This window comes from Urocitellus parryii, chromosome 3, assembly GCF_045843805.1.
Source record: "Urocitellus parryii isolate mUroPar1 chromosome 3, mUroPar1.hap1, whole genome shotgun sequence".
Classification (NCBI taxonomy): Eukaryota; Metazoa; Chordata; class Mammalia; order Rodentia; family Sciuridae; genus Urocitellus; species Urocitellus parryii.
In genome coordinates this window covers 30,177,799-30,192,984 of record NC_135533.1, presented here as the reverse complement: position 1 = coordinate 30,192,984, position 15,186 = coordinate 30,177,799, and the positions used below count along the sequence as shown (strand labels likewise).

General features: G+C 35.2%; 1 protein-coding gene across 1 annotated transcript; it reads right to left on the bottom strand.

Moving 5' to 3' along the window:
• Positions 1 to 3,391: 3,391 nt before the first annotated feature.
• Positions 3,392 to 9,446, bottom strand: Gng11 (G protein subunit gamma 11). The gene is made up of 2 exons (XM_026391573.2): positions 8,966 to 9,446; positions 3,392 to 5,545 (listed from the first exon to the last, which is right to left on the bottom strand). The coding sequence occupies exons 1-2, from the start codon at positions 9,059 to 9,061 to the stop codon at positions 5,420 to 5,422; spliced, it is 222 nt and encodes a 73-aa protein (XP_026247358.1). The 5' UTR covers positions 9,062 to 9,446; the 3' UTR covers positions 3,392 to 5,419.
• Positions 9,447 to 15,186: the final 5,740 nt, after the last annotated feature.

The following is a 15,186-nucleotide window of genomic DNA, read 5'->3' as shown; positions in this document are numbered from 1 at the left end:
CTCAGAAACAACTAAAATAAGCTACTACACAACATTGAATCAAACAGAAAAGCTAAACTTTAACAAGGCTTTAATAACTATGCCAAAAGTCCCTTCAGAAAGTCGTTTAGGTAATAGTTCTTTTCTCTCCTCATAATCATTGAGTCCCATAAGGTCATTAGTATTATATAGTATTTCAGGCACAGTTTTGCCGTTGTTATGGTTTGGATCTGGAATATTCCCCCCAAAGCTCATGTGTTCAGAACCTGGTTCCAATGCAGCAAGATTTAGAGGTAGGGCTTTTAGGCAATGATTGGATCATAAGAGCTCTGACCCCAATAGTTAGATCAATCCATTGATAGCTGAATGGACTGGTGGGAGGTTGGACCTAGCTGGAGGAAGTAGGTCACTGGAGGTATGTGCCAAAAGGTTCTCTCTTTCTTGCCCTTCTACCTCTGTCCATGCTTCCTGCCTGCCATGAGATGAGCAGCCTTCTTCTGCCATGTCCTTCTGCCATGATATTTCTACCTTGTACCCAGCCAACCATGGACAGAATCCTGAAACTGTGAGCCAAAATAAATCTTTCTTCTTCTAAGGTATTCTTGTCAGATATTTTGGTCACAACAACAGAAAGCTGGCTAACACAGCCATTTAAACTAGCAATATGACTGTGCAAGTTATTTGCCTTATTATGTAAGGTACTTATGAGAATTGAATATTATAAATTACATAAAAAGTTTACTCCAGTTCTGAGAAAATATTAAGCATTTTGTATGTATGAGCTATGATCATCACTAAAAAATACAAAAACCACTTTCTTGTTTATTCTGTCTTATATATCATAATATATTCTTATCTGATTAATTAGAATTTCTATAAATGGCCTGACATTAAGGACTTCAATTCATCACTGCATTTCTTTGGTCTAAACCAGGACCAAGCATAGAGGGAGTGCCATACATATTTATTGTTGAATAAATAAATGAATATATACTCTTTGTCCCGAGTAGTTACCTGGATTTTTCACTTCTTTGCATCATATTAGACCTCCCATGACTTGACTTAATTTGCTTGACTTTTAGCATGTTCTGCCTGGAACCTCATAAAGTGAGGGACAGTCTATAATGTCTGCTTCAATCTTTACTTTGTTCTTTCTTTCTCAAAGTATAAACCTTATTGTTGTCAGTATAGTCTTTGTGTTATAAGAGCATCCTCTGGCCATTCTTCAAGAGAAGGTCTGCCACCAGTCAGTTCTCCTAATTTTCCTTTAGGAGAATGTCTCCTTAGAAAGTCTTTATTTTCTCTTTATTCTTGAAGGGTAGTTCCACTGGTATAGGATTTAATTTTAACAGTTCTTTTCATTTAGTTTATTAATATGAGATGCTGTGCCTCTTCTTTCTGGTCCATGTTTTCTGAGGACAAATCCATTTAATCCAAGTTTTTCTTCCTTTATACATAATGTATCATTTACTTCTGTCTTTTAAAAAGTTTTTTCCTTCGTCTTGTCTTTCATTTTAAGATGCTTAATTATGATGTCTCTAGGTGTGAATTTCTTTGAATATATTTTATCTGTGGTTTGCTCAGTTTCCTGACTCAGTATATATATGTCTTTTGCTAAATTTGAAAGTTCTCATCCATTATTTTTCTCTTGCTACTTCTTCATCCCACGTGACTGTTTTCCTGTGGGCACTCCGATTACACCCATTTAGATCCTTTGTTATTATCCTATATGTTCTTGTGAATCTGTTCATTTCTTTTTCAATTCATTTACTGTTGTTCAAATTGAGTAAATACCATAGATTGGTGTTCAAGACCACTGATCCTATCCTCTCATCACTGCTCTATTTTTGAGTCCATCTAATGAGATTTATTTTTTAAAATTTCAATTACTGTATTTTCTACAATTTTCACTAAGTATTTTTATATAACTTCTACTGCTTTGTTGGGATTTTCTTTTTCTTTCCTTTTCTTTTTTTCTTTCTTTGTACCAAGAGACTTTGTAATTGACTGTTGAAGCATTTGTATGATGATTGCTTTAAAATATTTGTTAGATAATTCTCACACCTGAATCATATTGGTATTGATATCAGTTGATTGTGTTTTCTACTCAGATTGCATTTTTTTCTGATTTTTTTTATAAAACAAAGAATTTCAATTTTATCATGAATAGTTTGGCTATTACATAAGAAAACTATTGATCCTACTTAAAATTTCTATTTTAACATTTAAAAAAATTTAGTTATATATGGACGCAATATCTTTATTTTGCTTATTTATTTTTATGTGGTGCTAAGGATCGAACCCAGTGCTTCACACCTGAGAGACAAGAGCTCCACAACTGAGCTACAACCCCAGTCCCTGTACATAGGTTTTAACTACTTCTGTGGACTTTGGTTTGATTTTCAGGGATCTTGCGATGCTGTTCAAGGTTGCTTTTTTTCCACTGGTGTTGCTGAAGCTCCTGCTCAGTGTGACTCTAGGTCTCCTCTGAGGGAACTGTTTGCCCTCAGCTGCCTTGGATATAAAGATTTTAATTTAAGTAGTGAAACAATGAATTTTTATCTTAGAACTTGGCATATGTGTGTGTGTGTGTGTGTGTGTGTGTGTGTGTGTGCGTGATGTTTTAAGAAGTTTTTTTTTCTACCTGAAAGTGATATTCTTCTACATATTTTTTCTAAAAATTTTAAAGTTTGCTCTTTACAATTTTGATTCTTGACACTGCCAAACTGTTTTTTAAACCATGATTTTAAAGATTCATTTCATCTGCTTAAATTGACCAAATTTTATACCTGCTGTTATCACTGTGCATTTCTTTGTGATTTCCTGTGAATTTATAATTATTTCAAAAAAATTCACAAGTGAAAAATCCTCTGTGTTTCAATAAATAGTTCTCAATAGACAAAGTGAAAAATTAATGGAATAAGAGAAGTTATTCCCTAGATGTATCACCACAAAGAATGACTGTCTCAAGTATATGAATACTTCCTACAACTTAATGAGAAAAAAAAATGAACTAGTATTCAAAATGAGAAAAAAATGATGACAGGAAATTTAAAAATAGAAAACTGACCTAAGTTAAAAGTTGACAATAAAAATCCCTGGAAATCAAGGAAATGCAAATTTAAACAGTAGTGATATACTAATTCTTACTATTGTCTAAACTAATTCTCATCCAAAATAAAAAATATGTGATCTTAAAATACTAAGTGTAGGTGAGCTTGTAATGTAGATTCTTTCTAATAATAGAAAAGAACAATTTTTCTAACTTAGGATGAGTTCAAAGAATTTAAATCTCAATGCACAAAATATGGCAACTAATTTTAATCAATATCAAATGATTACACAATTATCTACTTGCAAAAATTGAGTGATACTTTAAATTTTACTTAAAAAATTCTCACTGAATATTACATTTATAACATTCAAATATTAGTCATTGTAGTTTTTACTATTATAAGTTTCTAGCACTTAAACATTTGAAAAACAAAACAGTTTTATTATATTTCTATTGGTTTGCTGAATTATGATGATGACAAAGTAAGAAAAATTAATAACAGTTTTGATTTAGTAGAAACAGCTACAAGATTGGATATTTATTAGAGAAAACTGGAAACTGGTTGGCTACTTTGTCAGATAGTTGGGACATGAAGAACAAAAGGTAAGACTTGTGGGTGCCCATGAATAGATGGCTGAATGTGACTGATATTTTGAGTGGGAGACAGCCTGGTAATACAGCTCTCAAGATGTTAGAGGATAAACATGCTGATCTGCTTTACCAGTGACCAGAATAGATGTTTTCTTTATTATGCAACAAAATTGGATAACTTTAAAAAAATGAAGCAGCTCATCAAAGTAAAACTTTAGAAGCACCAAGATAGTAAAATGTCATGTCTTATTAAATGTTAAATGACTAATAGCAACAACACTCTCAATACTAATTTTTCAATGGTGCTTGGAAGAAATATATGTTATACTCTTAAATCTTACCTTGGATTGGATCATGCTTTAGACTAGAATTGTCCCTGGGCTCTCAGTAATACTAATTGATGTCATCACTTGGAAAATGACAGGAAACTGAAGGAAATAGTCTCTGTTTGATGTAATCTACTTTTTGAAAAGCCTTGGTATCCTGTTTTTTATCAAGTATGTCAGAGCAAGAAGACTAATATACTTTAGAAAGCTGTTATAGACCACAGATACCTCTCTGGCTTAATAAGGAAGGCACACTTACATATGTGAGTGAGAGAAAATATAAGAAACTGTGGGCTTCCAGTGCCACAGTTTAAATCACAAGACAAGTTAGTAACTTTTGTTTCTCTTTTGCCCAAATCTGGAGCACTTTGCAATCAAAGATAGAGTGAAAAAGAGGGAAACTGCATAGAGAGGAAGAAAACTACCTTTCTTTGAGGTCTTCATGAAGTAACTTGTATTTGGTACTCTCCAGCTAAACCCACTGCAGCTAATGTCACTAAGAAAACTGAAGTCATGGCGTAGAGGTATTTGCAACATGTTGTCATCAATGAAGGATGAGTGCCCAAAATATGTAAAAAATTCTTACTAATCAGTATTTAAAAGGCAAATCAATTTTTTAAATGGACCAGGGTTCACTGTATTATTAATATTTTTTTTGAAGAGAAGAAAAATAGTCATGTTTGGCTTGCATCTGCTAAAGAGCACCTCGAAGATACAGCTTTTTGATGGCAAACATACTGGCTAGATCCTCAAAGCCAGGGCTGGCCCTCCCACTGCACTGCAGGTAGGAGGGGTATCTCTGTTTCCCAGCCTGGGCCTTTTCCCAAAGCCACTGATGCAGAAACATTTTGAACAAAATCTAAATGATGATAAACTGGGGAAAGTGCTAATGTAGACATGGCTTGGCCTGGCTCCTGACTCAGATAATCTGAATCCTGTCAACATTATTAGGAATTCAACCTGCTCAGTTTCCTAATGGGGTTAGATCAAACACATTCCAGAAGTCAGAATGCAGCACAGTAAACACGTGGAACAGAGAGAGCTGATTTGGAGACCTGATCCAATACACCACCTGATCTTCTCATCCATTTCCCAAACACTCAGAAGGTTACAGAAAGGAAAAGTAGCTAATGCATGAAAAGTGCTTTCTGAAATCACCAACACTTATTTTCCCAAGATGAAACTTTATTTGGGGCATCAAGCAACATATTAAAAGAGGTGAGTCGTGCACAATTCATGTCCTTAATTCCATAATTGTACATCAGATATTCTGTCCTCTTAAAAAGGGCATACAGTGAGCAAAGATGAGAAGCAGATATGCTTTTATACATAAACCTATCAATATAGTGCTTAAGAGATTTCTTCTTTAGACTTCATTTTTTCTTCCTTAAAAGGCTGTTAGGTTTTATTTGGGGAAACTAAAACAACTAGCTCTTACACTGAGGATGAGGTTTCTCCCCAGAGTTATTTATGAAATAATGCAGCTGCCTTTTTCCTTGAAGGGATTCTTGTCTTCTGGAATTCCCTTCACCAGTGGATCTTCTCCAGAACGTTCTTCGATATAGTTCTTTATTTCTTCAGAACACTTAGACACCTGATGTACAGAAACGAAAAATAATAAATAAATAAATATTAATAGAAAGAATTAGTTCAGAAATGTTCAAACTTTATCATCACCTTTTAGTGAAATTATTATAGTTGTATAAGCCAGCTTTACTTTTTAAACATTTATATTTATATATAATTTCTGTACTAGACACTTAATAATATTATTTCTATATAAGATATAATCTATGTCAATATAGTTCTTACTGTTGGTCAAGATCAAAATATTTCAAAGTCACTGTATTAAGTAAATCATCCCTAGGAATTTGCATTCATTATGTCTCATATGAGTTCCTTCCTAGGTTAAAACATAATTTTGACATGTTTACCATATTTTTGGGAACTCAAACATATTATACTTTAAAATTTTCATGATAATGAAGAAATGCAGCAGGAAATAATGCCCAGTTTTGGCGTGTGTCGTGCCTCAATTCTCACTCAGTGGTATGTGCCCTGTCTGGAATTTCACACAGTGACAGCAGCATTAGGGGAAAGCACTCTGGGAAGGGTGGAGTTGCCCACATAGCTCATTCTGTGTCTCTGTTCATAGTCCCTTCCTGCTGCATAAAGGCAATAATCATAATAAAAGCCTTATCAAAGGCTTATTAAGCTTATCTGAAATTCTTGGGTTCATGTAATCAGTTTAAACTTTTTCTGCAATGAAAAAAGGATTGAATAGTTTCTTCAAAAAGTTTATCCTTAAAGGACAGTTTGAAAGAGTTTACACACACACACACACACACACACACACACGGAATAAATTGGAATGAAAAGAGAAGAATTGATGTCTTAATAAATGTTTATATTCCTAGTAAGAAATTAGAAGTAAAAACTGTAGATGCTTTAACCAATTGCACTGGAGATCTATTGAAAGCAGGCGAATATTCCCATTGAATTTGTTAGCTAGATTAGTAGCTTCAAAATATTTTAATGGATATCGCTATAACATGTTTTCATATGCATCCCAAAATGTACATGATAATTTACTTATAAATAAGTGCAGATACCACAGTGTTAATATATTATACATAATTTTAAAGCACACATAATTATGGAACTATGAAATTTAAAACTTGACAAAAATAAAAATTTCATTATTTCACTTACAAACCCCAAGGGTTATTCTTTGCACAGCAGAGTGGAGGTCACTGATTCAAAATTTAAAACTAGGTGATACAACTTAAAATATAGTTATGTAACTTTTTACAGCAAAATAAAATCTTTTCAAGGACCATTCTTTCAGATAATATTTGCTCTCAATTGTTGCTGCCATTCATAGGGTGTGTTATTATAAATAAATTATCAGAATTGATGAAGCAAGTGGCTATAACCTGGAGTCTGTGGCCCTGAAGAAATTTCTAGATAAGATTCAAGTTCACATTATATTTGTTCTTATAGAGGCTTTTTCATTAGGTTTCCAAAGAGGTCTATAATCTCTGAAAGTGAATTATTGTTCCTCTGATACATTTCCATTCATGATCAAGGGAATATGTTTGACCAACATTCTAATTAGCTAGAGCCAGATGTAACTTGTGAATTTGTGTCCTTGGCCTGAACAGAGCACACAGCTCAGATGTTAACAGTCGAGTACCAAAATAATTAACTGGGCATCAGGAAAAGCATTTTCAAGTATCTGCCTTAACACTCTCAGTGGTCTTATGTAAGGAACTAGTCAGCTGCTCCCACACTCAGGTTTTTGTTTTTCATTTGTTTTTAATCCTTAAAGTGAAGTAGTTGAATAGTCTCTAGGAGTCACAACACTAGCCTAGTACTAATAGTCTATAATTTACAGTGCATAATAAAATAGATTTGAATATTTTTATTAGGACTTAGATGTCTCTGTCTTGTCTAGCAAGCCTAACCCTGAAGTTTTCTCTTCCTCTGGCATACAATTGGAGTTGGGAAACTGACTTAACAGGGCATGTCTTAAGGGGTAGTGGTGTCTGGCAGGGAGAAGCTGCTAAGGAATAATGCTTGTTTTCTACACTGTCACTTGCCTGATATCTAATTTGAAACATGAAATAAGTAAAACAGAGTTGTTTCTTTTTTCCCCCTTATAGTTCTGCATAGTGATACCAAATATTAAGATATTGCAACTTTGCACAGGCAATGTATTATTTCAATATAAGCAATTCTATTTAATTCGTAATACTAAGTGGTAAAATCAAGGTGGCCAATACTTGCTATACTGGGGGATTTGCCTTGACTGAAATGAGACCCTTCAAGAAACAAGCTTATTAACTGGGTCCTGTTTATCCCTATGAACATTGGCATTTTGAAAGTTTCAGCATAGAGAAGAAGGACATCCCATTGCAAATTTTAGAAGGAGCCAAGATTTGGAATTAGGAAGTAGAAGGTTAAGTTTGAAGACAAAAAAAACAAAATGTGTAAAAGTAAAACTTGAAAAAATCTACCAATCATCACAGACTGAAATAGAATATTAAGAAGAATGACAATATTTATAAGATTTGCTTCATTTCCATTCTTTTTCTTAAAATTTTTAAAGTATTAAATGATAAATAAATAAATTCAGCTCAAAACATTCTTGCTACAGAGAAAAGATTAGATAACTTCCTTTAAAAAAGAAAAATCTATCCAAAAGCTTTCTTCTCCTGTGCCACAGATTGCTTGATGGTATAAAAAGGGAAGAAAGATTAGTTTTCTAATTAAGGCTCCCATTACCAGTACGAAATTGAAGTAAAAGCTACAAAACTTTCATCAAATTTCAGGGGACATCTCTGAATACAGAGGCATATGTTTTTGATGAAATAGTAGTCCCTTCTCAGTCGTGTCTAAAATTTTTAAATTGTAACTCATATACATCTCAGTAGAGATATAATTATTTATAAATAAATAGATTCTACTGTATGGACCCATTATGCATATTTATAAAACTGGATATTATAAAGACATGGGATTTACAAATAAATAAAAACAGAAACTCGGACATTTTGTTTCCAAGCTCCCGTGGACAAAACTATCACATCACTGAAGACCACTGGTGAAATTCAAAACTAGGTGAAGTAGTTGGAAGACTTTAAAATGTGGTTTTAGAGAAATTCAAATACCATTCTTTCCAGAACCAACTAGCCATCGTCATTTTCCTATCGCTGAGTTTTTTAAACCAACTGCTGTTTAGTTCAATGCAAGTTCCTTGTCTCTTTCCCAGGTACAGGCTCCTTCCCTGTTAGGCATTTGGCTTAATGCGACATTCTTCATCAGGTCCTTGCTCTCCTCTACCTCCTATCCCTCACATCCACTGGCAGATCCCAGGCACTGCTAAAGTCTTACTTAAAGAGAAGCTGCAAGAATAAATACAAACCACTTGTTTTATTGCAACTAACTAGGAAAAGCACACCCTCCTTTATTTCAGAGAAGGAAGTATTCTGGAACAGACACACTTACTTACCTGTTGTCTCTGCAGCTTCACTTCTTTGCGAAGTTGCTCAACTTCCATCTTCAGCTTTTCTTTCTCTGGCAAATCTTCCATGTGAAGGGCAGGCATTTTTGCTCCAGCCCTGGGCCCAGGGGGAGCTCAGGCAGTGGAGCGGCTGGAAGTGCTGTGAACCAGGGCGCCTCCCGAAATAACTGCGGGCCCTGGCCTCCCGCCCGCCAGCGCAGGACGTGACTGCCTCCCAGCACCGCTGTCCCCAGCTCCCCGGGGGCTCGGCTTCCTCCGGGACGCCTCCTCACGCCAGCCCTTCCTAGAGTCCAGGGAGCCTAAGCTTTTTCCCAGTCCCTACAACCCCCGAGGTCGTACCCCGGGAACTCGGGGTCAGTCTTGAGTCAAGGTTGGATCAGCTTCCAGCACAGGATCTCGCAGCAGGGATGCTGGTCCCGCGCTGCTGAGCCCTGGACCTGCCACGCCCGGGGGACCCACTGGATCGGGCACAACAAAAGTTTTACTTTTGGTCTTTTTTTTTTTTTTTTTTCTTTTCCCCTTTCCAAGTCACATCCGGGTTTTGTTTGTGAAACAAGGAAAAGAAAGACACTGCCCAGCAGGAAATAACGGTCATTCACCTCTCCAAGAGTTTTAAAAATGTACAGTATATGACTTTTCCATATATATATATTTGGAAAAGTTATATACTGATGTGAATGCTGGAGAAAAAGCCCAACGGAAAAATGAAACTCAGCTGGTATTCAGTTGATGTGCCTCTGTCTATCCCATGAAAGGCCTAAAAGGAATTTTATACATCTTGAGAGGAAAAGGGACTTATTAGCTTGTGAACAATATTTACAACTTGCATGGAAATTTTCTGTCATTAAATAAGTATCTGCACCTTCAACAAGAGCTTTTGTTTTATCGTGTGGAGAATGTTCTGTGATCCTTAGAGGTTAAAGAAATGGTATGGGAAGACAGGGCATGAATCCCTCTACTCCCTGATCCCCCAAGGCTGGAGCAATGCTTTGACACTGAGGATTTTGAATTCCTGGCTCAGACATTTCCTGGATATAGGCAGTCGAGTCATTTAATATGGGTTTCTCCACTTTCTGGAAATTAATGTTCATCTAGCTGCCACTTTGTATGGTCAGCAAGTGTCTGTTGTGAAAACTGTTTACATGCAATGGGAACTTTTTCTTTGACTATAAAGTAAAACTTAATAGTACTCAAAAGACTGGAAGAAAAAAATATAAATGTAAGAAATCTTCCCATCAAATATTTCTCTCTCTTTCTTTCTCTCCAGAGGCAACCTGGAGAGAAATTGAATTCAAGTGTTTTTCACTTAGAGGCATTAAGTAAATTTAGCACATTTGTTTCCCTGTTTAGTAAACAGAAGCTCCACCCACTTATCCTTAATGTCTATATTAGAATGAAAAGAATAATGAGTTATTTATTGAGCATTACCCAGTTGTAGTCCCAGCTCTGCCCCTGGCCACCATGAGAAAAGTCATTTAGATTTTACTGGGTTTTAGTTTCTAGTTTGTAAAATATATGATAGAGCAGGGGAGAGGGTGAATTCACCAAAGTATATTATATCTCTAAAAGTATTTATATGCCTAAATATGATAAATCACTTCCACAAAGAATATATTTAGTAGCTTCATTTTCTATATTTAATATAGAAAGTCATAAAAATAAAAGTATTCTATAAAAATAGAAGGTTTTGGGGGGAGGGGACCAGGAATTGAACTCAACACTCAACCACTGAGCCACATCCCCAGCCCTATTTTTATTTTATTTAGGGACAGGGTCTCACTGAATTGCTTAGTGCCTCACAGTTGTTGAGGCTGACTTTGAACTCGAGATTTTCCTGCCTCAGCCTCTCAAGCTGTTGGGATTACAGGCATGGGCCACCATGCCTGGCTAAAATAGAAGCATTTTTGTCTGGAATTTTATTTCCTATGAAATAATCTAATTATATACATGGATATCTATAAGGCTATATTGGTTTTTGGTTCTTTAATTTTTTCCACAGTATTAAGAGACTTATATTAGAGAAAACTAACATTAGGCTACTGTTTTTTTTTTAAACTTTGTATTATCAAGTAATTCACAGTAAATGTCTTATTAAGTAATTAATCTGAAATGGATTATAAAAGGTTGAGATCCCATGTTCACACAGCATTCTGGAAACTGTCTTGTTATTTGATTTTTAAATAGTAAAATAATGCAGAAACTTTGTTTTCTTAAACAAAAGGGTATATACTCACCCATTCCTTAAGCATTATAGTTTATCTTCCAGAGAAAAATCATGGTAAGCAATTGCTATCAACAAAATTCAAAAGTTTTGAGTAAGCTTTACATCCAGGGCCTCCTGTATGGTAGACTAGTGTTCTAGTATTGAAGATGCATTCCCAGCCCAGAGTAAATACAATTTTTGAATGAACAAATTTTAAAATTCATATTAGTTGTGTCTAACATTTTACTTATATTTTACATATTTTTCCTAATGAAAATAATTTTACAAAATAATATGAGTATAATATGAAACCTCTTGGGCCAAATATGATAAGTGTAACCAGAAATTAACTTATTAGGTATCCCCTGTTTTTAGATAAATTTGCTTTAAAAAAAAGTAAAAGTAACAATCTTCATTTTTAAATTAAAAGAGCAATGATCACAACATATTTATTTTGGCATGAAATAAGGAGGGAAACATTTCTTTTTACTATTTTCCTGATTTATTAAGTACATTACTAAAAATTCACATGAAAAAACTCTATATGAAAATATTGAAAGAAGTTATGTTGGAATTGATTTAATATTAACTCAGGTTAAAAAATCACTATTCTGGTCTTATTTTATCTTGTATGTTTGCCAGGCACACATTTGTCTGCCTCCCTTTCATGGATATAAACTAGATTACCCCTCAAATTCTGCATTCTTACATTTATAAAATGGAAACTGTTTAGAGGTCATTAGAATGATAGTTTAAGGAAGTATTTAACAAACATTTGATGCAGTCTTAGTTCATTTGATTTGGATTTTTATCACATGTCAATTTCCAGGAACTTGGTCATTTCTTTAGATTCCTTTTCTGGGTAGAGATGATGTCAGGTCATAGGATGATCTGTGTCTGATGCTTCTGTTACTTCAACAACTACTTATAGTTTACAATACCAAAATGATTGATCAGTTTAGTTCCTACAAGACCTTACTTCCCATCATAGATAATTGTTCATTCTCATTGTTCAGTTGACTATTTTCTTCATGTTAAAAACATTCTTTAGGAATTTAGGAAGTTTGAGTTAAGTTTTGTTTTGAAATCTGGCCAAAATCAAATCAGTCCAAATAAAAATAACAGGAGGGCATGTTTTGTTTGTTGAGTTGAACTTGAACTCACCTACATGTGCAAATATGTGCAAAGTAATCTCGAACTTCAAGTAGTTTAAATGATATATTGTAATATTTATAACTTGTTCTAACTAATGATACCAGAATGTTTTGTTGAAGAGCCAATTGCTGTGGTTGTGCCAGGCGTATTTTTTGTTTCCCTGGAGTCTTACCTCATTTCATTTAACCCAGTAACCAGTGGTCCTGAAATAACAACTTCTGAACAAAATAGTCTTTGGTGTGGTGATAGCCGTGCAATCTCTGGGAGTCATGATTTAATGGACAGTCTTTCTCTATACTTCCTTCCTATGATTTCTCCCTTACTCAAAATTCTGCTGACACTCTGTGTTTTTTAGCAATAAGAATTTCACCCTACTGTTGATTTAATCATTAATTAAGCCATAAGAATTTTGAATTCTCCAGTATAAGCAATGCACAAGTACTGAGCTTGCCTGTTTTTAACTGAATTAAATATTTATGAGGTCAATTAAATTGTAGAGACAGTTTGTTAGTTAGTATGGCAGTTTCAAAGATGAAGAGGGCTTCAGGCTTGGAAAATGTACAATACAACATTGAAATTAAGACAACCATACAAATCATAATAACAGAAAATAATGTAATGTTAAGTGACTTAAGAGATACACAAAATACTCTTGAGAGAGTGATGAACATCCTATCTCAGAAGAGGAGAAGAATTTCAAAGACTGAAATGAGATGGGGTGGAGAGACCTTTCAGATGGAGGGGTCAGTGTGGCCAAGTTTCAAATGGGGAAAGACAGGATCATGTCAGGGACTGTGTGTTCACTACCAGAAGTCTCCTGGGCTTACAATAATGAAGGACATTTATTGAGGCTTTTTCTATATTCCAGTTTCTGATCTAAAAGGTTTCAGATATCCAAGTATAGATAATGCCTCATTTTATACATGAAAGAAGAAAAAAAAAAAAAAGGAGTTTCATGGAGCTGAAGTTGCTTATCCAAAGTCCTCAATAAAGTAGAAAAGAGTGTTTTAACTGAGAATCATCAGGCTCCCAAATCTACCTCCAGTTGGAAGATGAAAACTAGAGATTAAATTGGTTAGGACTACACTTTAGATGTTACTGAATTCAACAGCATTAAACTTGTGTTTATTTTCATCAGAAAAAAAAAAGAATATATGGAACACTTCTCTAAACACTAACTTTCAGATGGGAAACTCTTAGAGGCAGACCACAATTAAATAAAATACATAGTATGATAGATGGTGATGGGTGCTATGGAGGAAAATAAAGGGGGAGGGAGCAAGACAGGAAGTGCTAGTGGTGGGTGGGAGGAATTTAAATAGAAGAGTTATCCTCAGGAAAACAGAGATAAGAGAATCCATGGTTTATCCTGGAATCCCTTAACACCCAAAGCATATTTCATGAAGATATGTGGTGGAGTGTACTGCTATTTAGCCAGAAACACAGTCTTGACCTGAGAATTTAGCCAATTCTCATGTTTGAGGCATTATTTTCTCCATTTCAAAATGAAGGGGTTGGACAAGAATCAACAGATATTTGTTGAGCATTTACTATGGTCACTGAGTTGAGAGCCAAATTTGGGAAAACCTTCAGACTCCCTTCCAGATTAAATAATGGATGGTATTTATCTTGTTTTTAAAAGATGACAGTCAATTAACATTTGAGTATTCTGATGACTGAGGCATCCAGAATAGCATTGCAAATGGGAGGCAGTAAGAAAGAAACACAACAAAAATTTCTGAGTTGAAGTAATGATATTTGTCATTTGTTACAGAAGCAGAGGCAAGTTAGGAATAGCAAATTTTCTGTCATTTGCCTTCACCTTTCTGTAAAGGAGATTACTGGTGAGGGTTTTCATGGGGCTGGGATGAAGTAGCATATACCTTAAAGAATTCTGAAATGTTACCTTGTTTCTTTTGTAGTAATAATACTAGTTAACATTTATTGGGTCTCACTGTGGGCCAGGAAATATGTTACATGTTATAGTTTCTCTAGTATATTATTTAAATTCCGTAAGAAAGAGTAGTTAGAACCATTATCATCTTCAGTTTCCAGTAGAAGAACTGCATTATGGTTTGGGCATGAGGTGTCCCCCCAAAGTTCCTATTAGTCAGGTAATTCAGAAGTAAATGACTAGGTTATAAGGGCTGTAACCTAATTATCCTAGTTTGAATGGATGATTCAAACTAGATGGTGGTCATAGGCAGGTGGGGGGCATGACTAGAGGAGGTGGGTCACTGGGGTATGCTCTGGAAGGGTTGTTCTCTGTGCCCCCCACGTCTGCTTTCTGACCCCACCAGGAGCTGAGGAGCTTTTCTCTTCTGGGCCCTTCTCCCACGATGTTCTGCCTCATCTTGGGCCCAAAGCAATGGAGTTTAAGACCCCTGCAACTATAAGCCAGAATAACCTTTTCCTCCCCTAAGTTGTTCACATTGGGTATTTTAGTTGCAGCAACACAAAAGCTGACTAAAGCAAACAAAGATTTAGAAAGAATTAAGGAACATCCAAAGTCAGTTAGGCAAGAAAGTGGCAGAACCAGAACCCTCTGGTTTCTAAGTCCGTTCTAATAACTTTTATCCTGTTGCTAGTTAAATTCACTATGCTTCAGTGACCACAGACTGAACCCTTAATCCAGTTAGCATTCTGGGGGGAAATCACATCACTGGTGAGAAGTAGAGTTGGGTAAGAATGGAGAAAGAGGTTACATTAAAACCATCCCCATTGACTTGGGGAAAGGAGAAAGGGAAACAAAAATCACCAAGAACAAAACCCTTGCAGCATATATCCTGCCAAGATAGGTCATCAGTGTGTCAAAACAATAGACTTCCTAATTCTGTGACCAAGAGAAAGG